At 39.3% G+C, this 15,074-nt stretch overlaps 1 protein-coding gene across 1 annotated transcript in view; it reads left to right on the plus strand.

The window, feature by feature from the left end:
- Window positions 1-15,074, plus strand: part of LOC139752081 (uncharacterized) — a 91,320-nt gene that overhangs the window by 60,630 nt on the left and 15,616 nt on the right. The window contains exons 5-8 of the mRNA XM_071667941.1: window positions 4,346-4,534; window positions 9,053-9,153; window positions 13,598-13,966; window positions 14,880-15,074. The exon at window positions 14,880-15,074 is cut by the window's right edge and continues 78 nt beyond it. Coding sequence (XP_071524042.1) covers window positions 4,346-4,534; window positions 9,053-9,153; window positions 13,598-13,966; window positions 14,880-15,074 — 854 coding nt within the window. The remainder of the gene's footprint in view (window positions 1-4,345; window positions 4,535-9,052; window positions 9,154-13,597; window positions 13,967-14,879) is intronic.

Here is a 15,074-nt window from a genome sequence, read left to right on the forward strand (position 1 = left end):
CCCCACCCTATGATCCACTTCCACTTCCATCGGTTCCATCCGCTGCCAGATCCACTCCCAGATATCTAAAACACTTTACTTCCTCCAGTTTTTCTCCATTCAAACTTACCCCCCAATTGACTTGACCCTCAACCCTACTGTACCTAATTACCTTGCTCTTATTCACATTTACTCTTAACTTTCTTTCACACACTTTACCAAACTCAGTCACCAGCTTTTGCAGTTTCTCACATGAATCAGCCACCAGCACTGTATCATCAGCGAACAACAACTGACTCACTTCCCAAGCTCTCTCATCCCCAACAGACTTCATACTTGCCCCTTTTTCCAAAACTCTTGCATTTACCTCCCTAACAACCCCATCCATAAACAAATTAAACAACCATGGAGACATCACACACCCCTGCAAAATACCTTCCATATGTCTGCCAGTATCTTCAGGTGCAGTGTTTGATGCATGAGGGAGTTGCATGGGATGCAATAGGGTGGTTGATGGTTGCACCCTTTGCAGTTGCTGTATGCCATTTAACCCTGGCTGAGGAAAAGAGGCTGCAGGATGGAAGTTTTGTTGAAGGGTACCTCTTGTCTGCCCTGCAGTATTGTAGTACCTCTGGGCAGAGGAATAAGAAGTCCACAAAATTAATTTGAGCATATAGTTGCTTTCATTATATTTAGGGTCATCAATTTCATATTCAGAGTTTAATTCACTCTGCTAAGACATCATCAAGTGCATCATCATCAAAAGCAACGACCAGATGCAGGCCACATACACGCATGGCATGTAGTGTTATAAGAGCCTAACTATCTTGAAATGCAAGAACACACACTTTTACATCAATGCAATGCTTCACAGCACTTCTGTTGAGGGGTGAGACATTTATCATTATGAGACATAACTATGGTCTCACACAAATGACAGTTACAAAGTTGAACTAATGAAATATCATAGATTACACTGTTAACATTGTATAAATGTTCATGAACACTCTACAAACAATTTTACTGGTGTTTATGGTTGCATATTGGAGATTGAGAATTGAGATGTACTAAAGAAAAATATTAAAGAGCTTGTGCACACAACCTTTTAGCATAGTTGCTGGGAGGTACCTGATGCATTTATGATGTGTGCTTGATAGGGGTGCCATATATCTCAATAGAGTTGGATTACCATGAGAGAGCAGGCTTCGAGGAATGACATGCCAGAATTTCATGTATCTGTTGGAATTACTCAATTTTAGGAAATTTTTTTCTTTAGAGTGACTCAGCAGTTCCGTCAGGTTCAAAGTGAATTAGACTAGAAATTGATGCAACTTTCACATCGTAGTGCAAAAGGGTGATAATTATATTCTCATTTAAAGCAGAAGCCCCGGACTCTTATTTGTTTACCCTTAAAGGATTTTATGAGTATTTTTGCAAATATATATTTCATGAAGAAAGGTTCGTTGCATAATGTTTGTCCTTCTGGAATTGTATTTTTTGTTTTTTCCAAAGGAAGGAGGGGATTTATGTACCAGCTGATAGGCTAGTTATAATATCTTGTCCCCTGTTTGTTAAGAAACAGCAATATCTGTGGTTATCTGATCATTACATGTTGGCATAAAGTTGAAATGATAAACTGGGAGATCAGTAACCCAGCTTCTTTAAGTTACTCATTCTTTGGATTTATCATATGCTGTTTATGATTAAGGTTCAAACCTTTCATAACAGTTATTGCACATATTTCACAAAGAACACACACGTGTGTAAACCATGGAATGTTTTGTGGGGCCTGGTTGTGGAAAGCGAACTGTAGTTTCGGTGCATTACACATGACAGTTAGAGACTGAGTGTGAACGAATGTGGCCTTTTTGTCTTTTTCCTGGCACTACCTTGCGAGGGGGGGGGAGGATGAGATGAGATGCTACTTCATGTGTGATGGGGTGGCGACAGGAATGGATGAAGGCCACAAGTATGAATATGTACATATGAATATATGTATATGTCTGTGTATGTATATGTTCAATGAATGTAGGTTTGCGGCAGTGGTGTGTGATGTCTCCATGGTTGTTTGATTTGTTTATGGATTGGGTTTTTAGGGAGGTAAATGCAAGAGTTTTGGAAAGAGGGGCAAGTATGCAGTCTTGTGGATGAGAAAGCTTGGGAAGTGAGTCAGTTGTTGTTCGCTGATGATACAGTGCTGGTGGCTGATTCGTGTGAGAAACTGCAGAAGCTGGCGACTGAGTTTGGTAAAGTGTGTGAAAGAAGAAAGCTGACAGTAAATGTGAATAAGAGCAAGGTTATTAGGTACAGTAGGGTTGAGGGACGAGTTAATTGGGAGGTAAGTTTGAATGGAGAAAAGCAGGAGGAAGTGAAGTGTTTTAGATATCTGGGAGTGGATTTGGCAGTGGATGGAACCATGGAAGTGGAAGTGACTCATAGGATGGGGGAGGGGGCGAAAGTTCTGGGAGCATTGAAGAATGTGTGGAAGTCGAGAACATTATCTCCAAAAGCAAAAATGGGTATGTTTGAAGGAATAGTGGATCCAACAATGTTTTATGGTTGCGCGACGTGGGCTTTGGATGGAGTTGTGCGGAGGAGGGTGGATGTGCTGGAAATGAGATGTTTGAGGACAATATGTGGTGTGAGATGGTTTGATCGAGTAAGTAATAATAGGGTAAGAGAGATGTGTGGTAATAAAAAGAGTGTGGTTGAGAGAGCAGAAGAGGATGTTTTGAAATGGTTTGGTCACATGGAGAGAATGAGTGGGGAAAGATTGACCAAGAAGATATATGTGTCAGAGGTGGAGGTAACAAGAAGTGGGAGACCAAATTGGAGGTGGAAAGATGGAGTGAAAAAGATTTTGAGTGATCGGGGCCTGAACATGCAGGGGGGTGAAAGGTGTGCAAGGAATAGAGTGAATTGGAACGATGTGGTATACCGGGGTCGACGTGCTGTTAATGGATTAAACCAGGGCATGTGAAGCATCTGGGGTAAACCATGGAAAGTTCTGTGGGGCCTGGATGTGGAAAGGGAGCTGTGGTTTCGGTGTATTATTACAAGACAGCTGGAGACTGAGTGTGAACGAATGGGGCCTTTGTTGTCTTTTCCTAGCGCTACCTCACGCACATTTGGGGGGAGGGGGTTGTTATTTCATGTGTGGCGAGGTGGCAGTGGGAATGAATAAGGGCAGACAGTATGAATTATGTACATGTGTATATATGTATATGTCTGTGTGTGTGTATATATATGTATACGTTGAGATGTATAGGTATGTATATTTGCGTGTGTGGACGTGTATGTATATGCAGGTGTATGTGGGTGGTTTGGGCCATTTCTTTCATCTGTTTCCTTGTACGACCTTGCTAATGTGGGAGACAGCAACAAAGTAAAATGAAATAAAATAAAAAAGAAATGTATATGTTGAAATGTATAGGTATGTATATGTGTGTGTGTTGGCATTTATGTATATACATGTGTATATGGGTGGGTTGGGCCATTCTTTCGTCTATTTCCTTGCACTACCTTGCTAATGTGGGAGACGGCAATTAAATGTAAGTATAATGTTTCACAAAGACTGTAACGTCAGACCACCATCTTTATTAGACTGTTTCTTTTAAATTATCTTATATTTATTTACCCTCATCAGATGGACTTGGACTATAGTCACTGCCTGTTAAGTGTAATGCAGGGACATTACCAACTAGGCCACTGGGTTATAAGAAAGGAACCAGTAAGTCAATTAATTCTTTCGTATGGCTCAGTGGCCTGGTTGGTAAGGTCCTTGGCTCACACTTTGCAGGTTCAAGTCTCATCGATGAAGGTATGAATATGTTTATTGTTATGCATTTGTTCTAAAATGAAGTATCTCAGTTGAAGTATCTGAATGCTGGTTGTTGCTCATGTGGATAAATGTAATTCTGACCACAAGGTATCTTCTTCCAAAGAGGCACTGATATCAATCATCTGACAGAGTATTTCCACCTTCCTAACCTCTCTTGCATGCAGGTCATGGATTATAAGTGAATAAAGTGAGATTACACCACAAGGCATGAATACAGCAGGGTAAGTTTATTTCAGGGAACAGGCCTTTACTAGTGGCAGTTTGGTTTTTAACTAATATAGTCACTCCGCAGTGATCATTATGCCTGTCATAGATTGAAATTACCACAATTAGCCAGCATTGTTGGGCAAAGTATTTCAGATGATCAGTGTTGAATATCTCAGCTGAGAAAAAACTGCTTAGTTGCTTGAAGATAGTATTTTAAGAGAAGCTGTCATATCTTACTAGGGAAGAGATTGTATCTTTTATATTGATTTTGTTGTGTACAAGAAAGAAGCTAATTTTATGTTTTACTTTTGATTAAAGCTGGATCATGAAAGACTTAAACGAGAAATGAAATCAGGCAAAGATTCCACAGCAATGAGTAGTAAAGTGTCATTGGAACTGAGTAGATCACTTACTGAGCTCGATCTTTCCTGTATTGATGGAAATTCTGCTCATCAAGAAGAATCAGATAAGCAGTCTGTTATGTCCAGCACATTCATGCATAGCAAGGTATTTTTTCTGTTTGTTTCTTTCAGTTACTTAGAAATGCAGTACTATAGAAGAAAATTCTTTCTCCCACATGGAGGAATTATCTATAAGTACATTGCAATATTGGGAAACAGCTAGCTTTATCCACTTACAGCTGTAAAGTTCTTGATGCCATTTTAAATTTTTTCATGTACTTTTTTTATTTTTAGATAATAATTGTTCAAGTTTTGCATGGTAAGTGAAGGTTAGTGACATTAACACACAAACAGGGGCATTGTTTCCACGCATCCACTCAAGCTCACATGTATGATACACTGAAAATAGAATCTACCATTTACAGCAAAGCTCCAGAAACCACATACCCTGGTTCATCACACTGATAACACATCATTTCCTATACACCACATTGCTCCATTTTATTTTGTCCCATGCATGCGTCTATCCTTAAAGCAAGAGTTTATTCAATCCTTCCATATTTTCCATTTCTACCTTCCCTTGTTCATTTTACTTCTGACTCATATAGTCTTGTAGTCAGCCTCCCCTTCTCAAACTCTTCTTATATCCAAACCATTTCAGCACACCATGTTCAGCTCTCAGTTTACTCCTCTTACTACCATACCTCTCTCTTACCCTGTCAAAGTGCCTTACATGATCAACACTTTTCACACCATATATTGCCCTCAGGCATTTCATTTCCAACACGTCTACCCTCTTTTATTCTTTTACATTCAGAGCTGTAGACTTGCATTGTTGAGACTACCATACCTTCAAGCATACCCATCTTTTCCTAAAAAAGGCTCTTACATCCCTCTCCACACACTCCTCTCATCCTCCATAGTTGCATCCTCTTCCAAGTCCACTCCCAGTATCTAAAGCACTCCACTTCCTCCAGGTCTTACCTACTCAGACTTACTCTTAAACCATCAAGTCTTCCTGCTGCATCTCATTACCATACTTGTGTTCACATTCACTTTTAGCTTTCTCCTTCCACACTTTCCCAAACTTTTTTCACCAGCTTCTGGAATTTCTGTTTCGAGTCAGCCACCAGAGCTCCATAATCTGCAAAGAGCAGCTGAGTCACCTTCCATGCATGCCTTTTTCCAATCCCCAGTAGGCAGTAGACCACCTGTAGACTCTTTTTAGATCATTGCATTCACCTCCCTCATCACCCTGTCCAAGAAAACAGATTAAACAACCATGTTGTTAAACAAGCATTTTTCTTGCCCAGATATTTTTAACCAAATTATTTTTAACGCAAACACCTGGTCCTTATATCCTCTACCTCTCATAAAGCTACACTCCTTGTACCAAATCAAATGTTCTTTATATGTCACTGTCCTGTCAGTCACCACTATCTGTACAACTATACTCCTAATCTCCAATCTCTGACACCAACCATGCTTCACATACTCAGTAAACTCATACTTAAGTTGTTAGAACATTCATTTTGGTCTGCATTGCAGTACACATGCACTCTGCTAGTCCACAGGCACCTCATCTTGGGGTACATATGTTAAACAGCCTGACTTACCAGTTGACATCACTGTCATCTCCCTTTCTTGAGACACTCAGCAGCAATCCCATCTACATATATGTATGTATGTCTGTAAGTACGTTTGTATGGTACATGGAAGGAGTTCTACACTTATGGAGCCCCACTTCTTTCACATTCTCTACTTTTAAACAGCTTTACAAACTTTACTGTGAGCATGGAAGAGATTTTAATGCTGTTAATATTAAGAGCTTTTATAATGGGAATGAGCATTTTAGAATGTCATTATGATCTTTCAGTGTTTTAATGGATGGCATTATTTGAGAGTGTGGTGGGAGTGATTGCAGTGTATTACTGACCCATGTAGGAACAAAATGGAAATTACCACAGTTTTATGTAGATGATAATGTTCTCTTAGCAGAACCAGAGAAAGAGTTGAATAGAATGGTAAGTTACTTTGGTGTTGTAAGTAGTAGGTAGATTGATAAACACTCTGTAAGTAGTAGGTAGATTGATAAACACTCCATCAGTCTTCATAAATTTTAATATTTCAGAAAGTTCTTTTAAGGTCTCACAAACCAGTTAATGTGGCTCAAGCTTCAGTTGGTTCACGTGACTGAGAGTTAGGGTAAAGTCGACCTGCTGCTGGTTGGGTTTGTTGTAAACATACAACCAGTATATCCCATGGGTATTGTGTACAGCCAGCATGCCCTATGAATTGACAACTTGAGAGTTGGCTGATAGGGTGTCTGATTCTGGCTACACCGCAATTTAGAATTCCTTGTCATGCTTTTTCTGAGTGCAGTGTTCTGTTTTCCTTTAATCTACCAAAAATTGATGATGCCAGAACTATTTATTAAGAAAGGAAACTAGTGTTTTCTAAGGAAGACATTATTTTGAATGTGGCCCATCACATTCTGATCCAGGTTGGGTTTCTTACCTGATATGACAGTCTAATTTTTCCCCCAACTCTTCCTCATGTTTGCCCAAATACAGCTCTCATCTTATCTTTGATAAGTGTTCCATAACGTCACGAGATCCGGTTCAAGGTGAACAGTGTCTTGTGACATGGGTGTATATGAGAAAGCCAGAAAACAGAAGTCCTGATGGTATGTGACAGAGTTAACTGCTATAGAAAAATAATACTATCATAAAATTCTAATTCATAAAGATGGATGCAGGTGAGTGAAGAAGGCTCCTTTCACTTGCCACGCCACTATAGATAGAAATAGTATAGTAAAGTAGAATGCTCCTTCCCAGCAACTACTCCCTCTGTGTAACAGCCAGAAGGAAAATAGCTGTGACGGATCGTTCTGATAAGTACTTTACTCAATAAGTTATTGTAATCAGTGATTTTACCACTAGTTATTATAATGGAAATTCTAAACCAAATATTTGTAATACCAGTATTGTGATTTCTGCCTCACTCGCATGTGGACTACTGGCATTCTGTTTGCAAACAATTTGCTTGAAAATCTCAGTATATGGATTTTATCTCATCTAAAGTTGAATCTAGGGTTGAAATATATGTTGGGAGATGGTACAGTGTGTAGATAAATAATTAATTGTTGCTTTTATGTACAGAGTAGAATTCATAATTATTCTGTTCATATTTATTGGGTATCTCGCCTTAGGAAGCATTGACATACTTTCTGTGATTATATCAAGTATAGAGGCATTTCATTATGTTATATTTCAATTTTAAAACAAATAGGTTTTTGTGCCATTTTTGAGAAAGTAATAGATTTGCTTGAAACTTCATATGGACATTATGTTATATTTCAGTTTTAAAACAAATAGGTTTTTGTGCCATTTTTGAGAAAGTAATAGATTTGCTTGAAACTTCATATGGACCATGCTGAAATCAAATCTGGGGTTGAAATATATGTTGGTGACATTAAGGCTTGTAAATAAGTAATTAATGTGTAATTTTTACTTATTCAGAAGATTTTTGGCTCATTCAGTTCAAATTTATCAGGTGTCTTTCAACTTGGGAAGCATTATGAGATATTTTCCATGATTGTAACAAGTATAGAAGCTTTTCATCTTGTCATATATCAGTTTTAATATAAAAGGATTTTAACCCTAAAACATTTTTGCTTTATGATTGAAATGTGATGCAGTGAAACACTTCTGTACCTGAAATGATTCCAGAAAATATCTCACAATGATTCCCCAAGGCGACAGATAGCCAATGAATCTGAACCGAATAATCACAGAATCTTCTAAGAGAGTAAAAATTAATTACGTCTTTACAGGCCTGAATATCCTCCAACATATATTTCAGTCCCAGATTTGAATTCAGCATGAAAAATAGTTATTATACTGAGGTTTAAACAAATCTATTATGCTCACAAAAATACCAAATATTGCAGATGATAGTTAAAATATTTTTTAGTGCAAACAACTTTTTAAATTGAAATACGACATAATGAAATGCTTCAGGACATGAAATAATCGCAGAAAACACATAATGCTTCCCAAGCTGACAGATACCCACTTATTATGAACTGAATAATCACAGAATCTTCTAAAAGAGTAACTATTAATTACTTATTTATAGGCCTTAAAGTCTCCCCAACATATATTACAACCCCAGGATCGAATTCAGGAGGAAAAATGGCTCAGGGAATTTTTTAGTCCTAAAACCTTTTTGTTTTTAAATTGAAATATGACATAATGAACCACTTTTTAACTTGAAATGATAGTGGAAAATGTCTCATTGTGATTTGGTGCAGTTGAACTGTTTTGTGTTTGAAGATGGAGGTATGAAACCTAAATCTTTCATGGTGGGTAAGTGTGGTTGCAGAGTACAAATTAAGAACCACTTAATTTGGATGGAAGTCTGTGTTTCATTGAAACACACTGAACTTAGGTTCAGGATATTGAGTGAACCAAGACACTGTATGCCCTTGATCTGTCTTGTGTAAGTGGGAACAAAGTTAGTTAATGATTATAAATAGGTATCCACAATGTTTGAAAACATTTTGGTTTAAATAACAGATCTTATCAAAGATTTAACAAAAGCTTATCTTCTGCTGATACAGGCAGGAAAACATGAGTCATCCTTCATAGATGATGACATGTCGTATGGCCAAAGCTTGAATTGTTCGCAGTCTGAAAGTGAATCCCTAGCCAAAGAACCAAGGTAAGTTGTATTGTCTGTTTAGTGTTTAGGATCTCATTCGTTTTTCATACCTGTTCGCCATTTCCTTCCTTAGAGGTAGATTAGGACAGACACCTTTTTCACTCCATCTTTCCATCTACCTGGTCACCCCCAACATATGACACATAGACCTTATTAGTTAGTCTGTCTCCACCTGTCATCTCCATATGTACAGACCATTTCAGCACCCTCTGGTCAGCTTTTTTAGTCTGATTGTTTACTATCACATCTCTCATTTACACTGTCATTCCTTATAAAATCAACCTGCCTCATGCCTCATATTGTCATTTGGTATTTATTTGCCATCATGCCCACCTTTTTTTTTTTTTTTTTTTGCTCTTGTGCATTAAAGACCCCATTTATCCATACTATACTATTGGGACTTTTATACTTGCATGACTTCGAATCCTGGGAATGGCATTCGGTCTGCAGCCAATCCCAGCTGTTCATCCTTCTCTCAGGGCTTTTTGATAAATGGATACCTAGCATAGGTTTGGGGGGTGTAATTATAAGGCAAGGAAAGTCCTCATATTTTTTGTCTTATATGCACTATATGTAATAAACACAGTTGCTTAAGATTGCAATATACTTTAGGCTTTGTTATTAGGATGTTTAGAGCTTTAATTTGTGGACTTGCAAATAGATATGGAAAGTGATCAGTAAGGCTCATCTTTGGTCCCCTTTCATAGTCAGTTTGAAGCATATGATTAAACTGAGAGCTTATATTCACTGCAAAAGATGGAATAGGATTTATAGGGAACAGAATGTTTGGAAACTTATTAAAAATTTATTAACTCATAATTTTCCCTTTGTACAAAGGCAAAGGGGACAAAGGTGAGTGCTCAAATTACAGAGGTATAAGTTTGTTGAGTATTCCTGGGAAATTATATGGGAGGGTATTGATTGAGAGGGTGAAGGCATGTACAGAGCATCAGATTGGGGAAGAGCAGTGTGGTTTCAGAAGTGGTAGAGGATGTTTGGATCAGGTGTTTGCTTTGAAGAATGTATGTGAGAAATACTCAGAAAAGCAAATGGATATGTATGTAGCATTTATGGATCTGGAGAAGGCATATGATAGAGTTGATAGAGATGCTCTGTGGAAGGTATTAAGAATATATGGTGTGGGAGGCAAGTTGTTAGAAGCAGTGAAAAGTTTTTATCGAGGATGTAAGGCATGTGTATGTGTAGGAAGAGAGGAAAGTGATTGGTTCTCAGTGAATGTAGGTTTGCGGCAAGGGAGTGTGATGTCTCCATGGTTGTTTAATTTGTTTATGGATAGGGTTGTTAGGGAGGTGAATGCAAGAGTTTTGGAAAGAGGGGCAAGTATGCAGTCTGTTGTGGATGAGAGAGCTTGGGAAGTGAGTCACTTGTTGTTCGCTGATGATACAGCGCTGGTGGCTGATTCATGTGAGAAACTGCAGAAGCTGGTGACTGAGTTTGGTAAAGTGTGTGAAAGAAGAAAGTTGAGAGTAAATGTGAATAAGAGCAAGGTTATTAGGTACAGTAGGGTTGAGGGTCAAATCAGTTGGGAGGTAAGTTTGAATGGAGAAAACCTGGAGGAAGTGAAGTGTTTTAGATATCTGAGAGTGGATTTGGCAGTGGATGGAACCATGGAAGTGAAAGTGACTCATAGGGTGGGGGAGGGGGCGAAAATTCTGGGAGCCTTGACGAATGTGTGGAAGTCGAGAACATTATCTCGGAAAGCAAAAATAGGTATGTTTGAAGGAATAGTGGTTCCAACAATGTTGTATGGTTGCGAGGGGTGGGCTATGGATAGAGTTTTGCGCAGGAGGGTGGATGTGCTGGAAATGAGATGTTTCAGGACAATATGTGGTGTGAGGTGGTTTGATCGAGTAAGTGATAATAGGGTAAGAGAGATGTGTGGTGATAAAAATAGTGTGGTTGAGAGAGCAGAAGAGGGTGTTTTGAAATGGTTTGGGCACATGGAGAGAATGAGTGAGGAAAGATTGACCAAGAGGATATATGTGTCAGAGGTGGAGGGAACGAGGAGAAGTGGGAGACCAAATTGGAGGTGGAAAGATGGAGTGAAAAAGATTTTGAGTGATCGGGGCCTGAACATGCAGGAGGGTGAAAGACGTGCAAGGAATTGGAATGATGTGGTATACCGGGGTCGACGTGCTGTCAATGGATTGAACCAGGGCATGTGAAGCGTCTGGGGTAAACCATGGAAAGTTGTGTAGGGCCTGGATTAGGAAAGGGAGCTGTGGTTTCGATGTGTTATTACATGACAGCTAGAGACTGAGTGTGAATGAATGTGGCCTTTGTTGTCTTTTCCTAGCGCTACCTCGCACACATGAGGGGGGAGGGGGTTGTTATTTCATGTGTGGCGATGGGAATGAATAAAGGCAGACTATGAATTATGTACATGTGTGTATATGTATATGTCTGTGTGTGTATATATGTATACGTTGAGATGTATAGGTATGTATATTTGCGTGTGTGGACGTGTATGTATATACAGGTGTATCTGGGTGTGTTGGGCTATTCTTTTGTCTGTTTCCTTGCGCTACCTAGCTAACGCGGAGACAGCAACAAAGCAAAATAAATAAAATATAAATAAATAATTTTCCCTACCTATTGGGATGATTTTCGGACAAATTTGTATTGATCATTTAATTTGATGGGATACGGGGGGAATATTTGTGCAATTTGTTGCATTCATTATTTATATATGCATGTACTGTTTAACAGTCCTTTTATTTGAGCTTGATAGTTTGTGATGATATCTGTTATAAAATCATAATGTACATAAATTCCTTTCTCATCTTTTATATTTTTTTTTTTTTTTTTTTATACTTTGTCGCTGTCTCCCGCGTTTGCGAGGTAGCGCAAGGAAACAGACGAAAGAAATGGCCCCCCCCCCATACACATGTATATACATATGTCCACACACGCAAATATACATACCTACACAGCTTTCCATGGTTTACCCCAGACGCTTCACATGCCTTGATTCAATCCACTGACAGCACGTCAGCCCCGGTATACCACATCGCTCCAATTCACTCTGTTCCTTGCCCTCCTTTCACCCTCCTGCATGTTCAGGCCCCGATCACACAAAATCTTTTTCACTCCATCTTTCCACCTCCAATTTGGTCTCCCTCTTCTCCTTGTTCCCTCCACCTCCGACACATATATCCTCTTGGTCAATCTTTCCTCACTCATCCTCTCCATGTGCCCAAACCACTTCAAAACACCCTCTTCTGCTCTCTCAACCACGCTCTTTTTATTTCCACACATCTCTCTTACCCTTACGTTACTCACTCGATCAAACCACCTCACACCACACATTGTCGTCAAACATCTCATTTCCAGCACATCCATCCTCCTGCGCACAACTCTATCCATAGCCCACGCCTCGCAACCATACAACATTGTTGGAACCACTATTCCTTCAAACATACCCATTTTTGCTTTCCGAGATAATGTTCTCGACTTCCACACATTCTTCAAGGCCCCCAGAATTTTCGCCCCCTGCCCCACCCTATGATCCACTTCCGCTTCCATGGTTCCATCCGCTGCCAGATCCACTCCCAGATATCTAAAACACTTCACTTCCTCCAGTTTTTCTCCATTCAAACTCACCTCCCAATTGACTTGACCCTCAACCCTACTGTACCTAATAACCTTGCCCTTATTCACATTTACTCTTAACTTTCTTCTTCCACACACTTTACCAAACTCAGTCACCAGCTTCTGCAGTTTCACACATGAATCAGCCACCAGCGCTGTGTCATCAGCGAACAACAACTGACTCACTTCCCAAGCTCTCTCATCCCCAACATACTTCATACTTGCCCCTCTTTCCAAAACTCTTGCATTTACCTCCCTAACAACCCCATCCATAAACAAATTAAACACCCATGGAGACATCACACACCCCTGCCGCAAACCTACATTCACTGAGAACCAATCACTTTCCTCTCTTCCTACACGTACACATGCCTTACATCCTCGATAAAAACTTTTCACTGCTTCTAACAACTTTCCTCCCACACCATATATTCTTAATACCTTCCACAGAGCATCTCTATCAACTCTATCATATGCCTTCTCCAGATCCATAAATGCTACATACAAATCCATTTGCTTTTCTAAGTATTTCTCACATACATTCTTCAAAGCAAACACCTGATCCACACATCCTCTACCACTTCTGAAACCACACTGCTCTTCCCCAATCTGATGCTCTGTACATGCCTTCACCCTCTCAATCAATACCCTCCCATATAATTTACCAGGAATACTCAACAAACTTATACCTCTGTAATTTGAGCACTCACTCTTATCCCCTTTGCCTTTGTACAATGGCACTATGCACGCATTCCGCCAATCCTCAGGCACCTCACCATGAGTCATACATGATACATTTTATGATATATTTTTGTATTTCTTTAATTTCCAGAAGAGTGTGTCGTAATAATTTTGTCAAGAGATGGATAGAAAAGCAGACAAATATTTATGATATTTGCCCTAGTGAAATGGAAGAAGATGTAAGTAGCAATAAAGAACTAAGAGAAGAGAGCAGAGCTGATTCCACCATTTCATATTCATTATGGGACTCACAGTTTAGCCATAGATCAAGGACTGGTTCTTGTAAAAAGGAAGTACAACGCAAGAAAGTCCAAAGGAAGGTACTTCACATCTCAGTTAATCAGAAACGTTGGTTACGTTATAAAAAACCATTCCACTTAAATTTTCGGAAACTTCTTGGATTACTATACCTTGCTGTATTGTTGGCAAAGGAAGAATTTCTTTTAATGGACATAATCAGGTAAATACTGCTCAAGTTTTTTAGTTAATTGAGATGTAAGTTTAGATAGAGAAAGGTTGGAGGAAGTGAAGTGTTTTAGATATCTGGGAGTGGACTTGGCAGCAAATGAAACCATGGAAGCGGAAGTGAGACACAGGGTGGGGGAGGGGGCAAATGTTTTGGGAGCGATGAAGAATATGTGGTTCCTCTTTTGTTCCTAATTTTAGAAAATGATATATGCAGGGGAAGAAGATGTCTGTATCCATTCTTCCAGTGTTCTTCTACCTTTCTATGTCTGTGACACCTGTTCCCAACAAGAACTTCTCAAGGAGGTAGCCATGGCAATAGTCTCCATAGCCAGTGAACTCCAGTGCTGCTTCTTAGCCTTTAGTGTCTCACCCTTAACAGGCCATTGGCAGAGGATGACTCTAGGTCAGTGTTTGCAGAGGCTCCTATCTAATGTTTCTCTTGACTACTACTTAATCTTCTCACCATCTACTTCTACCTTATGTTTCTGCCTAATGCTACCGTCTAAATGTTCTTTCCTACTGCTTCTGTCAATTGCTCCTAACATTTTGTCAAAAGGAAGGGCTAGCACATAATGCTCACTGCAGGAAAAGCTACAGTTATGAAGAATGAGCTGTTTGAGTTGTGTTGTCACATGTTATGTATGACAAGAAGAGACTGTATGTTTGTGGACAGAATGCCAGTAGTCCACCTGTGGATGAAGCAGAAAGGAAAGACACCTACTTAGTCAGGAGTGCAACTTAATGTTCTTGACACCTTTTTTGACATATAGGAGATAGGTAGGCAGTATACTTTTGCCCTCATCCCCAGAGATAATCTAGTTGTATACTTAAAAACTAATGTTACACATATGAATTTGGTTAAACAAATTAATTCATAATTTGTTCTACATTTCCTTTACCTGCAGGTGGTGTCGAGAGGGTCACATTCCATATATGTCGGCTCAGTATCTCTTGAAACCAGACATGAAATTACTCTACTATGACATGTACATGCTGTTTGATACCCAAAAAATTCCAACAGCTAAGGAATTGCAAGATATAGCAGGAAATTTAGCTATATTCCTCAGTATACAGTTTGTTCCCCTTCCACCTATAGAAGA

The sequence above is a fragment of the Panulirus ornatus genome, chromosome 2, assembly GCF_036320965.1.
Source record: "Panulirus ornatus isolate Po-2019 chromosome 2, ASM3632096v1, whole genome shotgun sequence".
In the NCBI taxonomy this organism is placed as follows: Eukaryota; Metazoa; Arthropoda; class Malacostraca; order Decapoda; family Palinuridae; genus Panulirus; species Panulirus ornatus.